This window comes from Colius striatus, chromosome 12, assembly GCF_028858725.1.
Source record: "Colius striatus isolate bColStr4 chromosome 12, bColStr4.1.hap1, whole genome shotgun sequence".
Taxonomy (NCBI): domain Eukaryota; kingdom Metazoa; phylum Chordata; class Aves; order Coliiformes; family Coliidae; genus Colius; species Colius striatus.
The window spans coordinates 18,391,756-18,413,082 of NC_084770.1; the positions used below are offsets into that span (position 1 = coordinate 18,391,756).

General features: G+C 44.2%; 2 protein-coding genes across 3 annotated transcripts in view; one reads left to right on the top strand and one right to left on the bottom strand.

Annotated features, from left to right (window-relative positions):
- The first annotated feature begins 1,081 nt into the window (after positions 1 to 1,081).
- Positions 1,082 to 5,296, top strand: GHSR (growth hormone secretagogue receptor). The gene is made up of 2 exons (XM_010210612.2): positions 1,082 to 1,835; positions 4,907 to 5,296. Exons 1-2 carry the CDS (start codon positions 1,082 to 1,084, stop codon positions 5,209 to 5,211), a joined length of 1,059 nt encoding a protein of 352 aa, XP_010208914.2. The 3' UTR covers positions 5,212 to 5,296.
- A 10,364-nt stretch (positions 5,297 to 15,660) lies between these two features.
- Positions 15,661 to 21,327, bottom strand: part of FNDC3B (fibronectin type III domain containing 3B) — a 194,991-nt gene continuing 189,324 nt past the window's right edge. For both annotated transcript variants that reach the window (XM_062005877.1, XM_062005876.1), the window contains exon 26: positions 15,661 to 19,181. In XM_062005877.1, coding sequence (XP_061861861.1) covers positions 18,870 to 19,181 — 312 coding nt within the window. In that variant the 3' untranslated portion in view covers positions 15,661 to 18,869. The remainder of the gene's footprint in view (positions 19,182 to 21,327) is intronic.

Sequence of the window (21,327 nt, forward strand, 5' to 3'; positions counted from 1 at the left end):
TGGGGCACACAGGGGTGTAAGAGCACCCGAGAAAACCAGCAGAGAACTGTTTCCCAGATGAACTACACTGGATGCTGATGTAGATTCAGAACACTGGTTGTGGGGGAGCAAAGGAAGGGCTGCAGCCTCTCTAGAGCAAAAAAAGGTTGTGCCGTAGCACACGCTCTCTGACACTTTGTGTGGACAAGTTGGAAAGGAGAAGAGATTACTCCTTTGCCAGGTATGCTGGGGTCACTTTACTGCCCCCGATCTCATGCGGATTTCTCTTTGAGTACAACGTTATCCTTTGGTAGCAGGTAGGAGCCTGCAGCTGGGGAAACAGACAGTTTCAATGCCTGTGTCTGCAAAGGGCAGGGCGTAGGACAGCAGAAACCTGCTGAATCGAAATTTAATTGTAGGTAGATCATATAGAAGAGGATGATTTCTGCAGCTTCACTGAACTGGAGCCTTACCGGGCTCCTGCCAAGATTCAAGGACAGAGCGAAGACAGAAGCCGAGGAGACGGTCACTATACTTCTGCGCCCATCGCTCAGAGCCCCGCGGGACTGCGTTACCCGCCGACACCTGCAAAGCGATGGACACACAGAACCAACCGCCCGCGAAAGGGATTTGCCACCGTTCTGGGAGCCCAGCCGCCCCTCGCAACTGTCCCAGGCGGGGTCGATCGCGCCCGGCGCAGCGGGACCCGGCGCAACGCCGGCGCCCGACTGCCCCCCGCGCCCAAGTTTCGAAGATGCTGCACAGCTGATGCCGGCGCGCGCTCTGCAGCCACCTTAGTCCTTCGCCCTGCGGCAGCGGCCCCGCAGCAGAGCCTTCCCCTGGGAAAAGGAGAGGGGGGTGTGTGCAGCGCGGGGCCACTCTGCTCCCGCGGAGCCCGCGCGCCCACGTCTCCTCTGACGCGGCGGCGAGCGCCGGCCCTCGCCGGGGCCGGGGGGAGCAGCAGCGCCCGGGGCAGGGGGAGGCGGAGCGGGGCCGCCCCGTCGCTCCCCCGCCCCCCTCACCTGGCCCGGCGGCGCGGCGGAGGGCGCGAAGCGGCGCGCGGGCTGCGCGGGCGCGGGGATGCGCAGCCCGCGGCCGCAGGATGCGGGAGGGGAGCGCGGGCGGCCGCGGCGCCGAGAACCGGACGGGCGCCGAGCCCCCGCTGCACCTCTTCCCCGCGCCCGTACTCACCGGCATCACCGTCGCCTGCATCCTCCTCTTCATCATCGGGATCGTCGGCAACCTCATGACGATGCTGGTGGTGTCGCGGTTTCGGGACATGAGGACCACCACCAACTTCTACCTGTCCAGCATGGCCTTCTCCGACCTACTCATCTTCCTCTGCATGCCTCTGGACCTCTTCCGCCTCTGGCAGTACCGGCCCTGGAACTTCGGGGACCTGCTCTGCAAGCTCTTCCAGTTCATCAGCGAGAGCTGCACCTACTCCACCATCCTCAACATCACCGCCCTCAGCGTGGAGCGGTACGTGGCCATCTGCTTCCCTCTCCGAGCTAAAGTGATCATCACCAAGGGGAAGGTCAAGCTGGTCATCCTCTTCCTCTGGGCCGTCTCCTTCATCAGCGCCGGACCCATCTTCGTCCTGGTGGGGGTCGAGCACGAGAACGGCACGAACCCCCTGAACACCAACGAGTGTCGAGCCACGGAGTACGCCATCCGCTCCGGGCTCCTCACCATCATGGTCTGGACCTCCAGCATCTTCTTTTTCCTGCCCGTGTTTTGCCTGACCGTGCTGTACAGCCTCATCGGGAGGAAGCTCTGGAGAAGAAAGAGAAAGAACATCGGTCCGAACGCTGTCATCAGGGATAAGAACAACAAGCAGACTGTGAAGATGTTAGGTACGACTCTTCTTGCTCTGTTTTTCCAAGGGATGTGTAAAGGATGTGTGTCTGTTTGTGTGTGTGTTTATGTGTGTGTGTGTGAGAGAGAGCAGAAGACTGAGCACTCGCTGGTAGTTGGCTGTAGTTGCTTCCAAAGGAAAGTGTTTGTTGAAAACGTTTCATACAAAGGGCTGAACCTCAAGGTATTCATATAACTCTTTCCCTTCCTTAGATTTATAGCTAACTGTTTTGAGCTGGGGACTCTCAAGTAGTTAAACAGAGGTTAATAATAATCACCCATAAGGGAAATACTACAGTTATAATTAGTTAGTGCCCTGGAGATTTTTGGAACATTTTTGCTCTTTGGTTGTGGATACTGATGTTATTTACAGAAGGATAGTTTATTTGATTTCTAAACAAAACTAAACCCTTCTCCAACCACAAAGTTAGGCTGCAGGCTGAGCAGGCAGGGGGGGATGTGCACTTCATTTCACATGGAATTGTATCCAGGTTTTAGCAAATTGAGGCTATTTACCAGCACGGCTCCGTAAGCTTGTGAGAATTAATCTGCACTCTTGTATTAGTAAAACACCAGGACAGGGAGCACTGTGTCTCCTTTCAGGTCTGAGAGCCTGTAAATTCTCACTGACTTAGGAAGAACAGGGTGGAGATGACAGACACTGTCATTCCTCACTTTGTGTATTTGCATTGCTGAATGGTTCCAACAACAGTTACTGCGGGCACGTGGAAATACAGACCTTAACATCCTAAGTCAGTGCACGCGGTGGGAGTTTGATGCACAAACCCAAACAGTTGATCTGCAGTTTAGTGCCTGAAAACTGCAGAATCCTGCTGCTGCTGCAGACTTTTCTTCAAGCACAAAGTCCTCTGCAGTGAGAATCACCCCGTGGATTTCACTGGGGGTGAGATGCTTTGCCTGAAGAAGGTTTCACAGGCAGCAGCTGTGCTGTACTCACTCCAGCCAGCCTGATATGATGGGCTAAGGAGCTAGACTAAGAGGTAACAGTCCCTGCTAAGTACCTTCATCGCCAAATGGGAGCCTAACTGATTTTTTTGTTCATGCTCTACTTCATGACTATGCAACAGCAGGAAGAATAATAAAAAGCACGGCACTTTGTGCCCTTTCAGCTACATTTTATGATCAATAGAATTACTTTGGTCTGGTAAGTGTGACCTTGGAAGTAATTCAGCGTTTACACTTCTAGAGTTTCAGGATTATGAATCTCTGCTTACAAGAGGTAAATTGCTAGCAGATATTACCACTCTGTGTAGATTTCTGTATGCTTAACCATAAAGAAGGTTGAAATAACAACAGTTTGTTTCTGCCCTGAAGTATCACTGCAAGCATGACAACATTTCAGTGTTATTTTACAAGGTCTGAGAACAGGAAGGCAGTAGCAAGACTGCCCTCTGATAGGAGCCAATATTCTCTAAATGATAACTGCCTGATGGAGAGAAAAGAAGTTACTAAAGGCTCAGTACCAGGAGATGCTCAGTGCAGCCTGCTCTCATCACTTTTAATGTTATCCTTAACATTTAGAAGGCACTTTCTAAAGCAACTTTAGCAAGTTACAGAACAGCAAGTAAATGGGATTAGCACCAACACTTCTTTTAAGCTGTAGAGAAGGATTATGCTCCTAGGTCCATAATTAAATACCTAAATGTATGGGCTGACTTGCAAATGAGGTATCATACCCCAATCCTATTGAAATCAGCGTGACCCCACTGGCGTGAAGATCAAACTGTCAAAAGCCTGGCTAGGGTCATGCATGTTAACATGTGCAAATGTGGCCTGAGCTTCAAGTTCCATTTGTAATGACATCAAGGTACCATTCATTATGTGACCTGAGCTCTGCTGGTGAGCTAGGGGAACATTACCTGAACAAATAGGTGTAGGTGAAGATACCAAGGAAAAAAAAATGGAAGTGGTTGGGATGAAGAAGATTTAGAGCTGGAAAACTACTTTGAACCTCAGGTCTACACTTTAGAGTCCTCCATAAATCCTGCATAAGTATCCATTTTAACTTGGGAATGCTTGTTCAGAAAGCTTTTGGGGAAAGATGCCCCAAATCATCCCTCTTCTTTGAATTCTGTTATCCTCTGTGACAGGACGTGGAAAGCAGGATTGCTAACAAAAGAGATTAGCTAAGTAAAAATGCTTAAGAATGTCAAAAAAACCCGTTGCTGAAGTTTTCTGTTGTTTATGGTCTATTGAGTCACAGAACCATTTAGGTTAGAAGAGACCTTTAAGATCATTGAGTCCAACCATTAAGCAACCATTATCACAAATAATAAAGGTCAGTAACAGTCAGGAAGTGAACAGAAAAAGTTCCCCATTCTCTAGAGTGGAAATTCAAACCAGCCAGTGTTCCAAAGTGTTATTTTACATACATTATATCTACATCAAAATGCAACCCCAGTGACAATGTAACATTACAGATGTACCATATAATGCTGCAGTTAGGTATTTATATGCTTAGTTTTATTCTTCCTGGAGTAACTCACCTTCCAAAAACTGACACACAGGAGGGGTGCCCAACTCCTCTGCTCTTACCTTGGCATGTATTCTCTCCAAGTCCACGTTCTGGTGGCTTCTTTTACTTTTGGGCCTCTGCTTTAAATAATTTTGCTTTACCTTAAGCAATTTTGCTTTGTCTTCAATCATTTTGCTTCACAGTGATTACACTCTTCATTATAAACCACAGTATTGAGTCTGTAGCTCGATTAGACATAATTTGCTTTTGCTAAGCACTGCAGTTGATAGATTGTTACACATTTATCCCCATTTTGAGCCTCTAACTATTTAAGAAGAGGCAGGTTTTAAAGGCCAGAGTGTGCTACGTCAGATTCCTTGCACAATACGCAGGCAGCTTGTTCAGATATGATCAATGTGTAGTAAATGTAGCTAATTTATTCTCTCAGATAATGTATTGAGAGCCACTTATGGGATGCATTTTCACACTTTGTGATTAATTTCTTAAGGGAGTAGAATGCTAAACCAGAATTTTAACCACGCATGTTTTAATACTCCTAACTTAACACCATTTCTCTCGCTGTTTTCATTTTAGTTGTGGTGGTATTTGCTTTCATACTCTGCTGGTTGCCTTTTCACGTAGGACGATATTTATTTTCCAAATCCTTTGAAGCTGGATCCTTGGAGATCGCAGTGATCAGCCAGTACTGCAACTTGGTGTCCTTTGTCCTCTTCTACCTTAGCGCGGCCATCAACCCCATTCTCTACAACATCATGTCGAAGAAGTACCGTGTGGCCGCTTGCCGCCTGTTTGGCCTCAAACCCCTCCCAAAGAAGAGACTTTCCAGCACAAAGCAAGAGAGCTCCCGGGTTTGGACAGAAGCGAGTGTTGTCACATGACCTGGGGTTCCCAGAGAGCCACAAAGGAAGAGGGCAACAAGTGCAAAGCGAGGAGCTCAAGCTGGCCGTCTGTCACCGTCTGGATTCGCTGAAAGAGGTCGATGTCAGCAGTTAGAGATTTAAATATACCCCCCTAAACTTCGAGGCTATGAAAGGAGAGAGATGCTCACAGAATTTGGCAACACTCACGTATTCTTCTGCTGCTGCTTTTTGCCCGTGTGATTGATTGCGTAGCACTTTAGCAGGAGAGCCAGGCTTTGCCTTTCTCAACGGGCGAACACAGCCCAGTTCACTTGAGAGTTTATGTGACTTCAGTAGCAGCTCATTCCAGCTGATTTTTTCCAGAGTCAACTTTAGCTTTGCTAAGAATCTTGCTAGCATATAACCTGACCCCAGAGAGAGAACAGTGAATTGCCTTTTTGCAAAGTAGTCAACGTGGAATTTGATACACTTTTCGTAATCTTGATTTTTAGAGGAACTGACATTTCCCTCTGAATGAGGAAAATGATTTCTTAAAAAAGGAAAGGAGAAGTAAAAGGGATCATTTTTAAACAGGCTAAAAAGAATTGACCTTTGTGTCACATCCAAGTAGAAAGGAAATGAAAAAAAAATACCTTCCCAGAAGTGGCTTAGAACACGCCCAGACAGAAATAGTGTTTTTTACATATATCTCAGTGGGACAAGGATGGTGCCAACTTCAGGACTGCAGTGATGCTGTACAAAAATGGAATGCAATCTCCCACCAAAGTCATCTTCAATTTTTTCTTTTGTACCAGCTAAATCATCTGCACTTGTTCAGTTCAGCTTTGCTGTGAGTGACTCGATGTGTTTTGGGCTTGGAAGCCTTTAGCTGTTTCGATATTTGTAATGAGTCTGTGGCTACCTGTCCCTACTCTGCTCACTCCCTACCCCCAAAGTTTGCTGAGGACAGGTCTCCTACCTGTAAACCATCAGGTCTCCTACCTGTAAACTTCTAACGCCTCTCAGCACGTTACCAGCATCACCTCCCTGCACAAAGCCCCAGGAGCAGTTGTACTTGTCTGCTGCAGTATTAAACCAAGAACACTTTTTTGACCAATAAGACCTGGCAAAGGAACATAAAACCCCACATTAAAAGCCACAGGCAGATACATTCTCATACTTGATCCATAAATATCTTCAATTCAACTGATGTCATTAAGAGGCAAAGCAGAAAACTTTCCGTCTTTTACGCTAATACAATATTGGATCTGTTGTCACACCAGCACATAGGTTGTGTGGTGCAGCTGATGGAGCTCTGGAGCGTGCATGTGCAATAGCAGCTTTTATTTACTTTGTTCTAATATTTATTACCAGCTGAATCCACAACTGATCCTCTGTAAGGAATTGTCTGTCAGCAAAGGTCCTCCTGCCTCCAAGCTCCTGGTAACGGGCCACACTCTACCTGTGACACCTTTGGCTGACAGTGCTGCTCAGGTAGACCTCGAAAGAGAATTTGGCCTCTTCTGTGTATATACATCATGTCTTTTAGATCATCCAGTGCTTTGCTAAGGGTGATTGATTGCTGCTTCTTGGTGTGGCTCATGAGCCTGTCTTGCTCCCCAGCCCAGCACTCTCAGCCAGCACAGGTTTGGTGTGTGTCAATCCAGAAATGGAGAAGCGAGCAGCAGTGCTGTAGGGTCTCCTCCCCTTTCATCTCTGCCCGTGGCTGCCTTGTTATCCATTTTGTTCTCTCACTCGTTGACCGACAAACAGATCCAATGGCAGATGTCATGCAACTCAGGGAAACAAGAAATTTGGGAATCTTGAAAAGATTGTGGAGATGTGAGCTCACTAATCACATGTCTGTGTAAATGAGCCATTCACACACCAGCATCACATCAGTGCTTCAGATCTTGGCTGTGCCTGTGGTATTAAATGTGAACAGAACAAGAAATAAAGTGATGAGGCTCTTTATAACCCTGTGGAGCAGTGGTGGTGGGGGAGGCGGTGTGGTGGCAGGTGGGCTGGAGAAGCTGGAGTCTGTCAGGAGCCTTCCTCCTGCCTGGGAGCCGAGGGGCTGGTGCCAGGCAGGGCTGTCACCCTGAGATGGGACACAAAACCCATGAAGAGCGTCACGTACAGGGTGCCAGGCTTGCACCAGTACAGGCTGGGGGTGACCTGCTGGAGAGCAGCTTTACATAGAGAGACCTGAGAGGCCTGGTGGGCAGCAAATAGACATGAGCCAGCAATGTGCCCTCATGGGCAAGGAGGCCAAGGGTATCCCAGGGGGCATGAGGAAAGAGTGGGAGCAGCAGGTCAAGAGAGTTTCTCCTACCCCTCTACTCTGCCCTGGTGAGACCTCATCAGGAGTCCTGTGTCCAGTTTTGGGCTCCCCAGCTCAAGAGGGACAGAGAACTTCTGGAGACAGGTCAGCACAGGGCCACCAAGATGATCAGGGGACTGGAGCATCTTCCTTATGAAGAAAGGCTGAGGGACCTGGGGCTGTTTAGTCTGGAGAAGAGGAGACTGAGGGGGTCCTTATCAATGCTGATAAATACCCAAAGGGAACGTGTCAAGAGGATGGGATGAGTCTTTTTTATGTAGCACCCAGTGACGGGACAACAGGTAACGGGCACAAGCTGCAACACAGGAAGTTCTGCTGGAACACAAGAAACTTCTTTGCTGTTCAGGTGAGGGAGCCCTGACCCAGGCTGCCCAGGGAGGGTGTGGAGTCTCCTGTTCAGGAGGTTTCCAAACTCACCTGGACACTTTCCTGTGCCCCCTGACTGAGGGAAACACACTTTAGTAGGGGTTTGGGCTGGATCATCTTTAGAGGTCCCTTCCAACCCTCATCCTTCTGTGGTTCTGTAGGCTTGCTCTCTTCCCTGCAAGAGAAACCTGTGTCTTGGGTATAGAAAGCAATTCTACATGGTCATGCTGGCCCTGCAGAGGCTTTTACCTGTCTGAGAAGCTGTGTTGGTGGGGTTTAATTTTTATTTATGTATGGCTAACTCAGACCATGGGTTTTGTGTTTTGGGTTTTGTTTTTTAAACCAGAATAACATGAAAGCCCTATGTGTAAGAGTGTAATTTCTGCATATACACAATAAAGGTACAAATCACTTCATTTAACCCAACATTTCATCAGGAGAGACAGAAAATTTTAGCTACACCAACACAAATTGCCAAAACTTTGTGCATAGAATAGAATTGGAAACATTTAGTCTAGGGGGTCACAAAAGTTACAAAGAAAGGGACTGGCTGCTCATTGGGAGGAGTGGCAAGACTTCTCCCTCAGGAAATTGACTCGTTTCTGCAAGTCATTGAACATTTGGTCAAATCCAACAGAACACATGCATTTGCATGCCAGGAGAGCTGCCACCTTCCTGTGGCTCTTGCACAAGCAGGAAAATGTCTCAGATCTGGTAGGAAACATTAACATTGAAGCATCTAACGCACACTGTAGCTGTCATTCCTGCACTTGGTGCTACACCATCCATTAGTCTCCACTCCCCTCAGTACTAAAACACTTCTACACAAAAATGTTCAAGTCAGTGGAGCCACACTTACGGGCAATCCCCAGAGTGAGCAGGGTCTGCTGCTCCAAACATGTACCAGTGCAGAACAAACTCCTTTTAAAGGCAGCAAAAAAGAAGAAGAAAAAGAAAATTACCTGGATAACCTTTCATGAAATCAACTACTGTCAGATGAACCATTCATTAAGTGTGGCAGGAAGATTTCTTTCAGGCTCTTGAGCCACAGGCTTCATTTCTGGAACCTCTTTAGGAACAGACTTTGCCAGTTCTGTCTGAAAAAGATGTATAGGGGCTTTATGAGTCAAAATCTTGTGTTCTCACTGACTTGTACGTGAGCAGTCCATATAGGAAACAACTGTAGGCTCATTCATTAAACAGCTCAAGTTTTAAAACCTGTTCTAACTCTACATTTTGTATCACAGCTTCACAAATAAACAGGAACAATTTGCCTGCATTTTATTTCTTGGCAACATGTTAAACAGGTGGTGAAATAGGTCAAAAGCACTTTACCAGAAAGCTTCATTCATTTTAGAAAAGTACCTTTGATGGAGGCATGCACAGGCAGAAAAATCATGTCCTATTGTACTGCCTGCCAAAAATAAAATACACTGGAAATATAGCACTCAGATGGCAAAATTTGAGGTGACTGATATTCAGCAGTTACACATCCTTGCTTCAAGGGACATTTCCATAAACCCTCTGTAAAGCAGCAGCTGTTGGGTACCTCAGTATCCAGCAGAGCCTCCTCTCCATCACAGACCTGCTGCAGCAGCTCCTTCCTCATCTGCTGCTGGGTAAGGGGGAGGTGTGCGACAGCAGCCACTGATACTGAAGGCCCCTTTGCAGGTTGGAGGGCAGTTGGTCCAGCTCTGTGGCAGACACCTCAACTTGCTCTTGCTTGTGTTGATCGGTGTGTTCCCTTACAGGGCTGTCAGCAGTTCCTCTGAGCCCTTCAATGTTTCCTGATGGGCTTCCATAGAGTTTGGATCATTTGCAAAAAAAGCCCCATGGCCCTGAGGAGGTAAATTCCATCTTGAGAACTAAATTTGCCTTGCTCAAACCACATTGTCTCAGAGTGATAGGGTATGGATCTGGGAGCACTTTTCCTGGAGCTGTGGGCTGGTGCAGCAGCTCTGAGCATCATTTGTGTTTCTAAAAGCTGTACTGCCGTCGTGCCATCACTACAGCATCCTGAGGTAAGTGTCATGTGGGAAATAAGTAACCTCTGGCTGACACAGCAACCTCCAGAGAGCTTGGCCGATGGGAGCCTGAACACAAAAAACTCAGGCTGTGCTTCCAAAGCCCTGTTGCTGCATCCCTACCACTAACAGCAATCAGCCAACGTGTACAAGGGGCTGAGGCAGCACATACTCCTACAATGGGATGTGCAGCTGCCCCTGAATTCACCCCCATCCCTGAGCCTGCACAGGATGCTCCCCATGCAAGAGCCTCCCAGAAAATTCCCCAGATGGATTTATACCCAGTGAATGCAGTCCCAGGAGTTGTCATGGCTTAGGAACAGCTGGTGTGACTGGCACTGCTGTCAGGCCGAGTAACACACTGCTCCACCCTAACATGAGCAGTGCCTGGAGGAGCTGGAAGCTCATAGGACCTTAACATGAAGTCTCTTTCTTCATGGGAGCAGGTCCCTCATGCACACAGTGGTACACCCCCCTCACACCATCCCAGCCATCTCCTCCCTCCCCTACATCCTTACCTGAGGTACCATAGTAGACTCCCTCCCAGCTCTGCACAAAGATCAGGAACTTGACTAGAGCACACCCATTTCCTCACACAGACGTGTCCGCCAATGGCTTCACTCTGAAACATGATTTCTGGTGAGAAACAGGTAAAATGTCCAGGGGTCTGGCTTCACATCCCATGTCCTCGGCCAAACTTTTGCCCAAAGCAGTTTGTTAGATGATTGGGTCCAGCTTTGCCAGCTCTACCAGGTTGTGAAACCACAATTTCAGTTTCCAGAAGCCCTGGCTCCTGCTGTTTAGGAAAAAAAAAGATAAGTGAAAGTTAGATCACAATTTGTCTTTTACCTCTACACTATGATAATGCAAATACAGCGAAAGAAGACGAAGGGGACAACCAATGTCATGCATCTTGTATTAACGAAGGTTTGCAGATTTCTGCAGACACTGGTGGTTGCTGTTGAGCCTCTGTCAGTCCAGCACTCAATATAGTACATTAATGTTATAGAATCTGATGAGTAGTCTGCTAAATGCTCAACAACTGTTTCCCAGGTCTCTTCCCAGCAGAAGAGTCTCAGTTCCCTGCCAAGCCCAGTGCTGGTGTGCTACTGCCCTTCCCCATCTCAGCTGCAGACTAGTGCCTGCCACGACTTTTCAAAGGAGAGCAACACTCAGAGTCTCTCACTAACCCCACTATATAGGCCAAACCCCTACAAGCCTCTACTTCCTCTTGGAGCTGCAGGTGATGTTGCTGGCTGCATGTTTCTCTGACTCCTGAGAACATATTGACTTGCTTTTGCTCAGCAAGAGAAGCACAGGTCTGCAGCACTGAAGGCATTTTACTACTCCATGCTTGCTTCATCCCCCTTACTGGGAGCAAAACAAAGGTTTGGTAAGAAGTGTGAGCCCACAAAGTAAAACCTCTCAGCAATAAAGCACTGTGCTCTCAACTCCAGAGACTGCTCTGAGGGCATGGCAGATGCTCTACCAGCACTTTTGCCTATTTTGAATGCTACTGGATCAAAAGAGAAGAGTTGTGTCCTTTTCCCTTTTTCTCATGTTCAGATTGATTTTCACACTATTGCAACACTGTCTATGAGAAAGAAAAGGCATGGCAATTTCCAAGCCTTTATTCACATTGTTCTTCCCTGCACAGCCTCCTTCTCCAAGCAACTGGTGCTGCAAATCGTCCTTCATTAGGGCAGGCAGGCAGGGAATCTAACACCATGAGCCTGTTCTACAATGAGCCTGCAGCACCATGAGCTCCCAGGTGCAGAAATTAGAATAGCTTTAACATGTCATTATCACAAAACCCAGCACAAACTCACATTACAAATTGGCACCAGAGGCAAGGCCCACATGCAGGGTCACCCGTGGGTGTGGACTCTGCCCGCTCAGTAGCACTTTGGTATTTTTATCAAGCGGTGACAATGTGACTGATTTTTGTACAATTCGCTGTGCTGTGCCAGTGGCACCAGCGGGAGGCTGCAAAAGGTGCCATCTTCTCAACTGGTGCTCAGCAAACACAGAGTTTTGAACTCACTGAGCAATTGTTTGGGAAGAGGGAAGGGTTTCCTTGGGCCTCGGTTGGTGGAGATGCGCTAGCGTGGGGCTCGTTGCTTGGATGAGCGGCTGCCTTGGGGCACTGCCTGAGCATCTCTAGTCTAATGATGATGTATAAAGGAAACAGATCCATTTCAGACACACTCAGATCACACTAGTGGTTTCTTTCTCACTGAAAGTTCACCTGCAAGGCTCATCACTCACACCACTCACAGAGCCACTGCAGCTGCCTGCCCCAGCCTCTTATAGTCACTTGAGACCAGATACTCCTGCTGCGGTGTCAAACCCCTAAGGTTTGTATTTACCTGCTCTCTCCTCAGTCTTTGCTGTGGGCTTGTGCCCCATTTCCCAAATGGCAGCGCATTTTGGAGCCTGCCATGCTGCTAGAGGAGTGCCATTGCTGTAGGCTGTGGTGAGACCTAAATCAAACATCCCTTCCTGTAAGATGGGCTGCCAGGCACTGGAGGACAGGGCTCATACCACCACTGCCCAGGCAGTGTCTGCAGTGCTGCAGAGCCTTCCTTCCCAGCCACGACACTGCAAGCAGCTCACAAGCATTCTGTGGGAAGAAAGGGCATTTGAGCTATAAATTAATAAACACAATATTTGCACTGGATTAGGGTGACTTTCTTAACTCTATAAGTTCTTCCTTGCCAGACTTCTGCATCCCCATTTTTTGCTCCTTTTTATTTGTAGAGAGTAACAGCTTTCATATGACAGAAAGTGAGAGAGATGAGCTAATAAAATTACCAAGAAATGACATCCACCGAGCACACTGACCCAAGCAGTTATTTATTAACTATGCTAGTAGACCTAAAAATAATTTTGACTGCATGCAGTACCATCTATGCCATCAATTAGTACAATAAATGTAACTGCTCAAACTAATGAGAGCACATTCACCTAAATAACAGCAGATAGCAGGCTAACTCACCCTGTTTGAAAGCATCTTGTGAAACCTCTTATGTTTTATTTCACCCTGCCAAGAATCTTCACATTTTGAGGGAACAATTGTCAAGAGCAGAGAGAGATGCAGTGGTTTAGAACTTATTAAATATAATTCTGATGAAACAGCCCTTTCAAAGGATCTGAGCTGGCTTTTTCTGCTCAGTCTTAAAAATATTGAAACAAAATGTCCATATCATCCTCTCTACTTACCTGTGGTTCTCATTTCTGAGAAGAATAAGGGATGACATTTATATTTTCTCTCCAGGGCAGGTGAATAATGACAGAGAATATAATTCTACACCACTTCAATAAATCACAATACATCATGAACTCTGCAATAATTCAATAACTCTAGAAAAGATTAGCACAGGAAATAGAATTTGAACATCACATTTCCACCCTAACTTCTTTATAACTTTTTTCTAATGCTTTTGGGTGCAAGCAGGTCTAACAAACCTTCCTGGTTGCTGTAGGTGTCATTGGTGCTAGGGAGGAATTTCTCTAGTCCATGAATTCCTCACACCTTCCTGAGATTCTGAAGGATCCACTTAGGTTTGAGATGATGGGGTAAAGATTGAGGCAAAGAACCTGCCTCTTCTTGTAACGCTTGTTTAATCCCAAACAAGGACACGGGCAAACAGAAGAGAAAGAGGTTTCAGGTTGGGGCTGGCAGGAGCTGAGCAGTTCAGCTCCATCAGCTTCCCAAGTGGTGGATGTGGAGAGTTGAGTGGGCTGTGAGCATCAGGACCACCCCACCACTTTCTAACAGTTAAAGATTAATTCTCATGTGTCATCTGCAACCTCAAACTTCAGCAAAAGGACAAAACTACACCGGAGCTGTTGAAGAGCAGGGATTTAAATCTCCCATTAGAGATAGATACAGCCTGGAGTCACTTTCTCCTGTTTACCCATGACTCAGTTGTTTGCTTTTTTACTTGTGGGTTCAGAACAGGAGGCTCAGATGGTGCCACATCTTGCTTGGATAACACTGGTTTCTCACCCATAGAACTCCTCCAATTAAAAATGGCTCAACTCTCCTCCACCAAAACAAACGAAACTGAACCTACTCCAAACTAGCAACAGTGACTGAAGTTAAAAGCAAAACAAATTCTACCTGTTTTGTTTTTGAACTGGCTCTTTGATTACTGAGAAGAGAGTGAATTGCTGCTGCTATAGAAACAGCAGCCACCAACCTGGTGACCAGCCTTTGCCACTGGCAGACCTGGAGGCTGCTCAAATGGCAAGATGTGTCACAGTTCACATCCAATGACTGAACCACCCCAAAAGCTATTTCCAAGGCCACAAAAATGTTCACAAAACTTAAGTCTCCACTCTGTTTAAAAACTTTTCAAAGCCCATATTTTTCTCTGAACAGGTACAAGCAGACAAGAGATGCCAGTAAATATGATTTTATCCAAGTCTGGTTATAACTTGTATTTTCTTGTAAAACAGAATCCACTGGGAACTTTGTGCTGCTCACCCCACCTCTGCCTGGTCTGGGTGTGGGAAAGGGACTCAGCACCTCTGCACCAAACCTGCAAGTTACAGCATTACAAGATAACGTTCAGAGCTCAACCAGCAAATACCCAAATCCTCCATCACTCCCATGGACTTCAACCATACTCACAGTAATACTGCAAAAACCAGGGACTACTGAAACAAAAAAGATCACTTCAGATACTGATGATTGTTATTCTATAGACATAGTTAAAAGACTTTTTAAGAGAGAGATTGTTTTGGCAAGCACTGTTGAAATAAATTGCTGAGCAACCAAGTGGAACACCCCCCCCCCCCCCCCCCCCAAGTATTTCCCTTGGGAAACCCCACTCATGATGTAAACAGCAGTAATTAAAAAAGAAACTAATAAAAAGTTGTATTTATGCAGTGATTTGAAGAAAATAAGCTGTTTTAAAAAAAGCATTATTTGCCAAGAAACATGTACACATACTAGACTAGTTCTTTATAATGAGTAATTGAACTTATTGCATATAATTAACAAATAAATGAAAAGTTCCACTAATTTCAGGAGTTTAATTACAAAGAGATAACAAATCTAGGCGTACTCATACCATCCCTGAATTGTCATGCAAGCTATCTAAAAGAAGTGATTAAAACACTGCAGAAACCTGACATTTTAAGATTATCCCCATGAACTTTTGCTCAGCATAGATCAGCCCTGGCAAGTGAAGCAGACTGCAGGGCAGCAGCCAGAGTTGGGTAGATTGTGGCTTTACAGGGGGTGGATCTGTGGTGTGTTTGGCCCACTCTTAAGAAAAGATGAGGCCATAAACTGAACTGCATCAGCAAACGGTTGGGGCAGCACTTTTTCTGTTGTATCCAGAGACAGGACAAGGGGTAATGGAAAGAAACTAGAACACCAAAAGTTCCATTTAAACATAAGGAAAAACTACTTCACTGTTGAGGTGAGGGAGCCCTGGCACAGGCTGCACAGATAGGGTGACAAATCTCCTTCTCTGGAAGTTCCCAAACCCACCTGGATGTGCTCCTGTGTGACCTGATCTAGATGGATCTGCTTTCGCAGGAAGATTGGACAAGATGATCTCTAAATGTCTCTTCCAGCCCCTACCATTCTGTGATTCTATGATACACTTCATCAAAAACACAAAATTGTTCTAAACTGGAAACGTCCCGAGTTAAATTTGGGGCTGCAGCACCACCACCGCCTGCCAGAAAGCGGCTGCACAGACTGAAAGGGCTATATTCAATTAAGCAAACTTCTGGTAATATCAGAAAGAATTAAAACATTTATTGGGCATAAATATATTACATATACACTACAGATACAGTTAAGTCTTACATACATAGTGTAGTATTTGCAAAATCTATACATTAAAATTGATATGGCAGTTTTAATATAATGCATATGAAATAGTCTAAAATTTACAATACAAGAAAACGTATGATTCTTTTTTTTTCTTTAAAGTTGAAAAGCTTGGAATGTATGTTCCCATAGTGAGGTAAAAACATTTTAATTGTTTTCAATTGAAAGAACTGTGCAAGGATAAGGTTCATACACATTCAGTTAGGGCACTTCTCAATCGTGACACTCAATACTGAGCTACTGGAGCCAACAAACAGGACTAGAAAAACATTTCAAGTTCATAAAGAAAAAGGCAGACCGATATAAAAAACATCTCTTTCCTTCCTTAAGGGTTTTAAATACTTAGTGTTTAGTTCTACGTTTTTGTTTTCTGAATTTCTTTGAGAGCAGAGCGCCCAGGGCCAGGATTTCAGGCCTGCCCTTGATCAAAGGGCCTGAGGATGAAGGAAAAGGCCTCAGCACCCGCCCTGCTTTATTTCATACGTTCATATGTGAACAACAATCAGAACGTATCAACCCCAATAATGGCAAATGAGCTTCCTTAGGGCCTGGCCCAGCTCCTGCCCAACATCTCAGGCCTGGCCCAGGGCCCTCTCCTCTGCCTGATTATAGGGACACTACAAATTAGCAATGCCAGAAATGCTTCAGGCGTGACTGCTTGCTTCTCCCAGCTCGCTGCTTTTACTGTCATTTCTAGTTCAAACTTTCAAAAATCGATCAAATCACCTAAAGCAAGGTGGGGTATTTTTTTTTCTATTTATTTTTATTTAGGGTTTTTTTGTTATTTTTTTTTAAGGTTTTTTTTGTAAAAAGGTATCAAGCTTGAATTTCAATAGCAGCACTGCTGAAACGCCATTCCAAACATAAAAAACACCAGGGGATCTATCCAAATTTCTGGGTTTCCAAACTAGTGTGTCTATTTTTTGTTGTTTTAAAAAATACACTCTTTTTCCCCCTCCATCAAAAACAGCCATATATGCTTTGCTCACAAAATACAGATGTAAGGTCACAAAGTCTCATATCACAAATAAATTTAAATAAGATGAAAATAAATTTGACGAGCCATGACTTTGGCAAAACCAAAACAACAAAAAAATAATATATTTAGCTCAATGCCATTAGTTTGCAAGGCTAAATTAAACTAATTATAGTCAATAACAAAATACAGAACATATCTAATATTTGCTACATCTAGAGAGGCACACAGAATAATTCATTGATCTTAGCACTTTCTTTCCAGAGATGATTATGTTTTTGGATACATGTAAACGTTTGAATCACTGATAATGGGTATTTTTTTTTTTTTTGGCATTTAACGTACTAGATGCTCCCATCTTCAAAAACACAAGAAAATGTAAGAAGATTAATAATACTAGGAATGCTGCCAGGTAAAAAGTTGACCTAAAGTACAACGGTATAAAACAGACAAAATATAACATGCTACGGGGAGGAAGGGGGCAGGGGGATTAGTACATAAGTACACTTTTTATTTTTTTATGTTTTATTTTTTTTTACAATAAATAAAAGATTGCACTGTAATTGGTATTTAAAGTACTGTATGCAGTATATAGTATAAATAAACCTAAAACAAAAATAATGTTGTTTTTTCCCCCATTACTTTGGTTAAGGGAATATTATGCTAGTACATGACACTGAATCTTAGACGATGGAGACAGAGCACACGAGAGCGAGGACAAAAGCAAAACCAAGTAGCAAAAATATACAAAAACAAGAGGCAGGGAAATACACTGTGTCTGTTGCACCCTTTTGGAATCTATTTGCACCTCCAGCTCATTTTAAGTCCCTGAGGTACTCACACAAATGTTGACTTAATATAAATAACCCAATGACTCCAGAGTTAAAAATCTAGTATCTTGATGGAGTGAAACGTGTGTGTGGGAAGGGGCAGGCAGGAGGGGGAACACTCCTGGCAGAGCAGGGACTATTCCTCTGCAGGACTCTCGTCAGAATTTTGTCAGGTACCAAGTTATTTCCATTAGTCCTGTGGTAAGAATAGCACAGACACCCACTGAAGGGATTTCAAATAAACAGATCTAATCTCCAATACCTCCAAGAAAGTTCCATAAAACAGATACCCCTCAAAAAAATAACAACAGCAATAATAAAAAAATCAACTGACAGTAAAGTTTGCTTACATTGAGTGTAAATCTCACCTAATTCAGTAGAGGCAGTAAGCTGCCACCAGCTCTAATCATATAAATCAGGCTGAACATCATAGAACAATATCTAGTATTAGATTAGGAATAGTTATATACAGTGACAAACAGACAAGTTAAAGCAGCTTTTAAATAGCTGAAACATGGGAATAACTAACTATTGCACAATGCCCTCTTACTTAAAATTACTGCTAGGAATCAAAATGGTAAAAAAAGTCTATAATGCTTCATAATTTATACGTAGTTTGGTTATTTGATTTCTTATACAGGCAGTTTATAGTGTTGCAACTGTAAAAATAACAGATAACTAAAAAGGTTTCTCGACTGCAGGATACTGTTCCGATTTAAATGCACTAAGCGGTTAAAATAACAACTTAATGTTTTATCTTGAAAAAAAGAATGGGGCAAATGTAGTGAATAATTCATAGGCAACATTGCTAATACTGTTCAAGGAAAACCTGGTACTGTTGACTAACACTGTATTCTAGTCTTACCACTATACACATTTGTGACTAATGTTTAGAAGGAAAAAAAAAGACAGATATAAAAGTGACTCATGATTAAAATTTCCTAAATAGTAAGATAAGAGACTGTACGAACTTCAGTGAAAAACAAACCCAAAACAACATTGAAAAGGCAAATTGGTGACAATTTTGAAACTGTGAAGGAAAAAAAAACCCACAATAACCTTGCTTTTGGTATCTGGTTTGCTTGTTTCTCCAGTTTGATCACTTCCTAGTTTTGAATTTCAAAAAGGTGCATCAAAACACTGATTTATCTTTCTTCAAGCTAGAACTGTAAAAACAAGAGAAGTATATAAAATGTATGGTAGAACAAAGGATTTCAAAAAAAAAGAGGAATATCTGAATAACTGTGTGGATTATAATGCGTAGCATTAGTTAAATTTGTATCTCAAACTCCCATTGAATTCCCTACTTCATAAAGAAGTACTGTAATATACAGGCAAATACGATTGACAAACTTGCAAAGCCAAGAACAATGAGGGCTGCAAACTGTTCATCAGTAGCAATCATGCTCTTTATCTTAGGATCATCTATGCTTCCCATTTCTCCTGACAGCATGATCTCATCTCGCTGAAGCATAAAGGCAACGGATGGGCTGAAAGGTCCACTAAGTTCCTGTGAGGTATCCAAGCACCGGCGGCAGGCGCAGACGCGAAACCGATAGTCTGTGTTGACTTGAAGGCCTGAGATGTGGAATGTGGTCTCTTCTCCCTTGTACACCTTCAGAACAAAACAGCACACAGAGTCAGACACAAAGAGCAAGACAATCCTCCTTTCACGGCGTCAAACGGTTAAAAACAGTAGTAACATTATATTTTTGCAAGGATCTGAGGCAGAAAGTTAGGTCAAAGTGTGATTCTCTTAAGGAAACACTTCTGCAGCTCTCAAGGGAAGGAGCTCGCTAGGTCAGTGCAGGTTTTAGAAAAAGAGGCATGTGGAAAACAATGTAAAAGATATCTGACCTGAGAGGGCTCAATACAGAGCATTCAAGAGTAAATGCACATAAAATCAGACAAAACTTCTGACAATCAATCAACTGTAAGATGTGCTCATCCTCTGGGGCTGTGATAAACAAACATATTTCTGCATTCTTAGATGTGACTGTATGCCTAAAACATGTTTAAGACATAAGCACCCTGTCTGGCCCTGAAAGTAGAAAACCCTTCAAACAGAAGGTTATTGGCAGACATTCACTGTATAATTGTAAAATTGGCTACAAATATTGTTTTCATGTACTTTCCCTCACATTTCTCTCAAGAGTCAGCAATCATGCTAGAAATTACACTTTCAGATCTGTGGAAACAATAAAATATTATGAAGGTACAAAAACCAAGCTCCTCTTGGTTACATTGTATTTGGTTCCTCAGCAATCCAACCCCATCATGTACTTATGGTAACTAAATGCAGGTACTGCGTGGCTCTGAGGGGGAGAGTCACAATACGAGAAAGGACAGACAGAACTGAATATCTTAGAGAGTTTTGTGGCTTAAATGGGAAAAGTCCGCTGGAAACATTTACCAACTCTGAAAAGAAATAACCAGTCAGTAATTGGTGTAATGGAAGGCTGCTTAAATTGGCATTTTATGAAGTGAGTAATGTGTGACAAAGTGCCTGTATCTGCTGTAAAAAACCCAAACATCCTGAACTTTAAATAGTTCTTCCTCTGCTCATTTGGCTTGTTTCCTTCTCCTCATTCAGGGAGCAGAGGGCTGAGAGCATCTCCTCCCTCCTGGAGGTAAGAACTCAACTTAGGAAGGGGAATGGGAGACAAATTAAACCTGAACTGATAGAGGACTCTGGAATCAGGACTACAGGAGGAAAAAGAGAAGACATGGTCAGCTAAACGCCACTTCTCCAAGTCCAGCTTTCATGCCCATGTTTGCCTCAGTGCTCAGTTAAAAGGCCAGTTGCTGACTGCCTGAGAAGGTCTGGGATGTTTCATTCATTATCTCCCTTCCTTTTAGACTTTCGCAGATTCTTCCAAATATAGTTTCAATGACTGTGCCTCCAAGTATACTTAGCATTCACAGGGAGCTCACTCTAGCTCAAGTGATAGGAACACAACAGAGCTGTACCATAGATCTCTGCAACTAACCACAGCTCTGCAGGGATGGGATACAGACAATCCATCTTTGCACTGAAAAAAACTCTGCAGTTCACAGTTTTTCACTTGTTTTGTTTTGTCAGGGTGGTGAATACCAGTGTAACTGGAGGTTAAGGCTGGCTAAGACCTGTATTTCATTAGTCTGATAAATAGAGATGATGAAGTTCACTTAAGTCAGCTCCTCAACAGCACTTCTCAAGAAAAGGTCAGATAGTCAAGTGAGAGAAGAGTACACCATTAAAGAAAGTTTGAAAAGCAGCTCTAAGTCCACCAAATACACGAATTAATATTCACTCATGACAAAGACAAAACATTTCCCACACTAGAGCTAGGAAGTTAGTGGAAATTGTCCTTCTTTCGGTGGTTTGATGAGCATTTAGCATCAGTGGACGTATGACCTTTCTCAGTAACAGGTAAAAAAAATGACTGCTTAACTGTCACTCACTTCTGAGAGTAGCCTCTGCTTCCTCCACACCTGGCTGCAGTGAGCCCCAGAGACACTGCTGTCCCAGATCAGCAGTGCCTGCAGGACCAAGCAAAGCCAGGGCAGCAGGATGCCCTCGGCACAAAGATACATGCTTGGCTGTGAACACAGCTACGTGCTGTGCATGGACTTCATATACACAGAGAAATAAGTGACAGTTGTGTATCAAGTCCTTAAATTTGCTTAACAAATACGAAAGCAAATAGAACTGCATAAAGCAGTGCACCTTTTCACATGTAGCATATTATGCTTTGATGACCAACAAGGCAAAGTGGCTA

Excerpts from the sequence above, each read along its gene's own strand:
- GHSR (XM_010210612.2), top strand. The coding sequence starts at position 1,082 with ATGCGGGAGGGGAGCGCGGGCGGCCGCGGCGCCGAGAACCGGACGGGC. Across the intron at positions 1,836-4,906 it reads GCAGACTGTGAAGATGTTAG|TTGTGGTGGTATTTGCTTTC; the intron begins GTACGACTCTTC and ends TTTTCATTTTAG.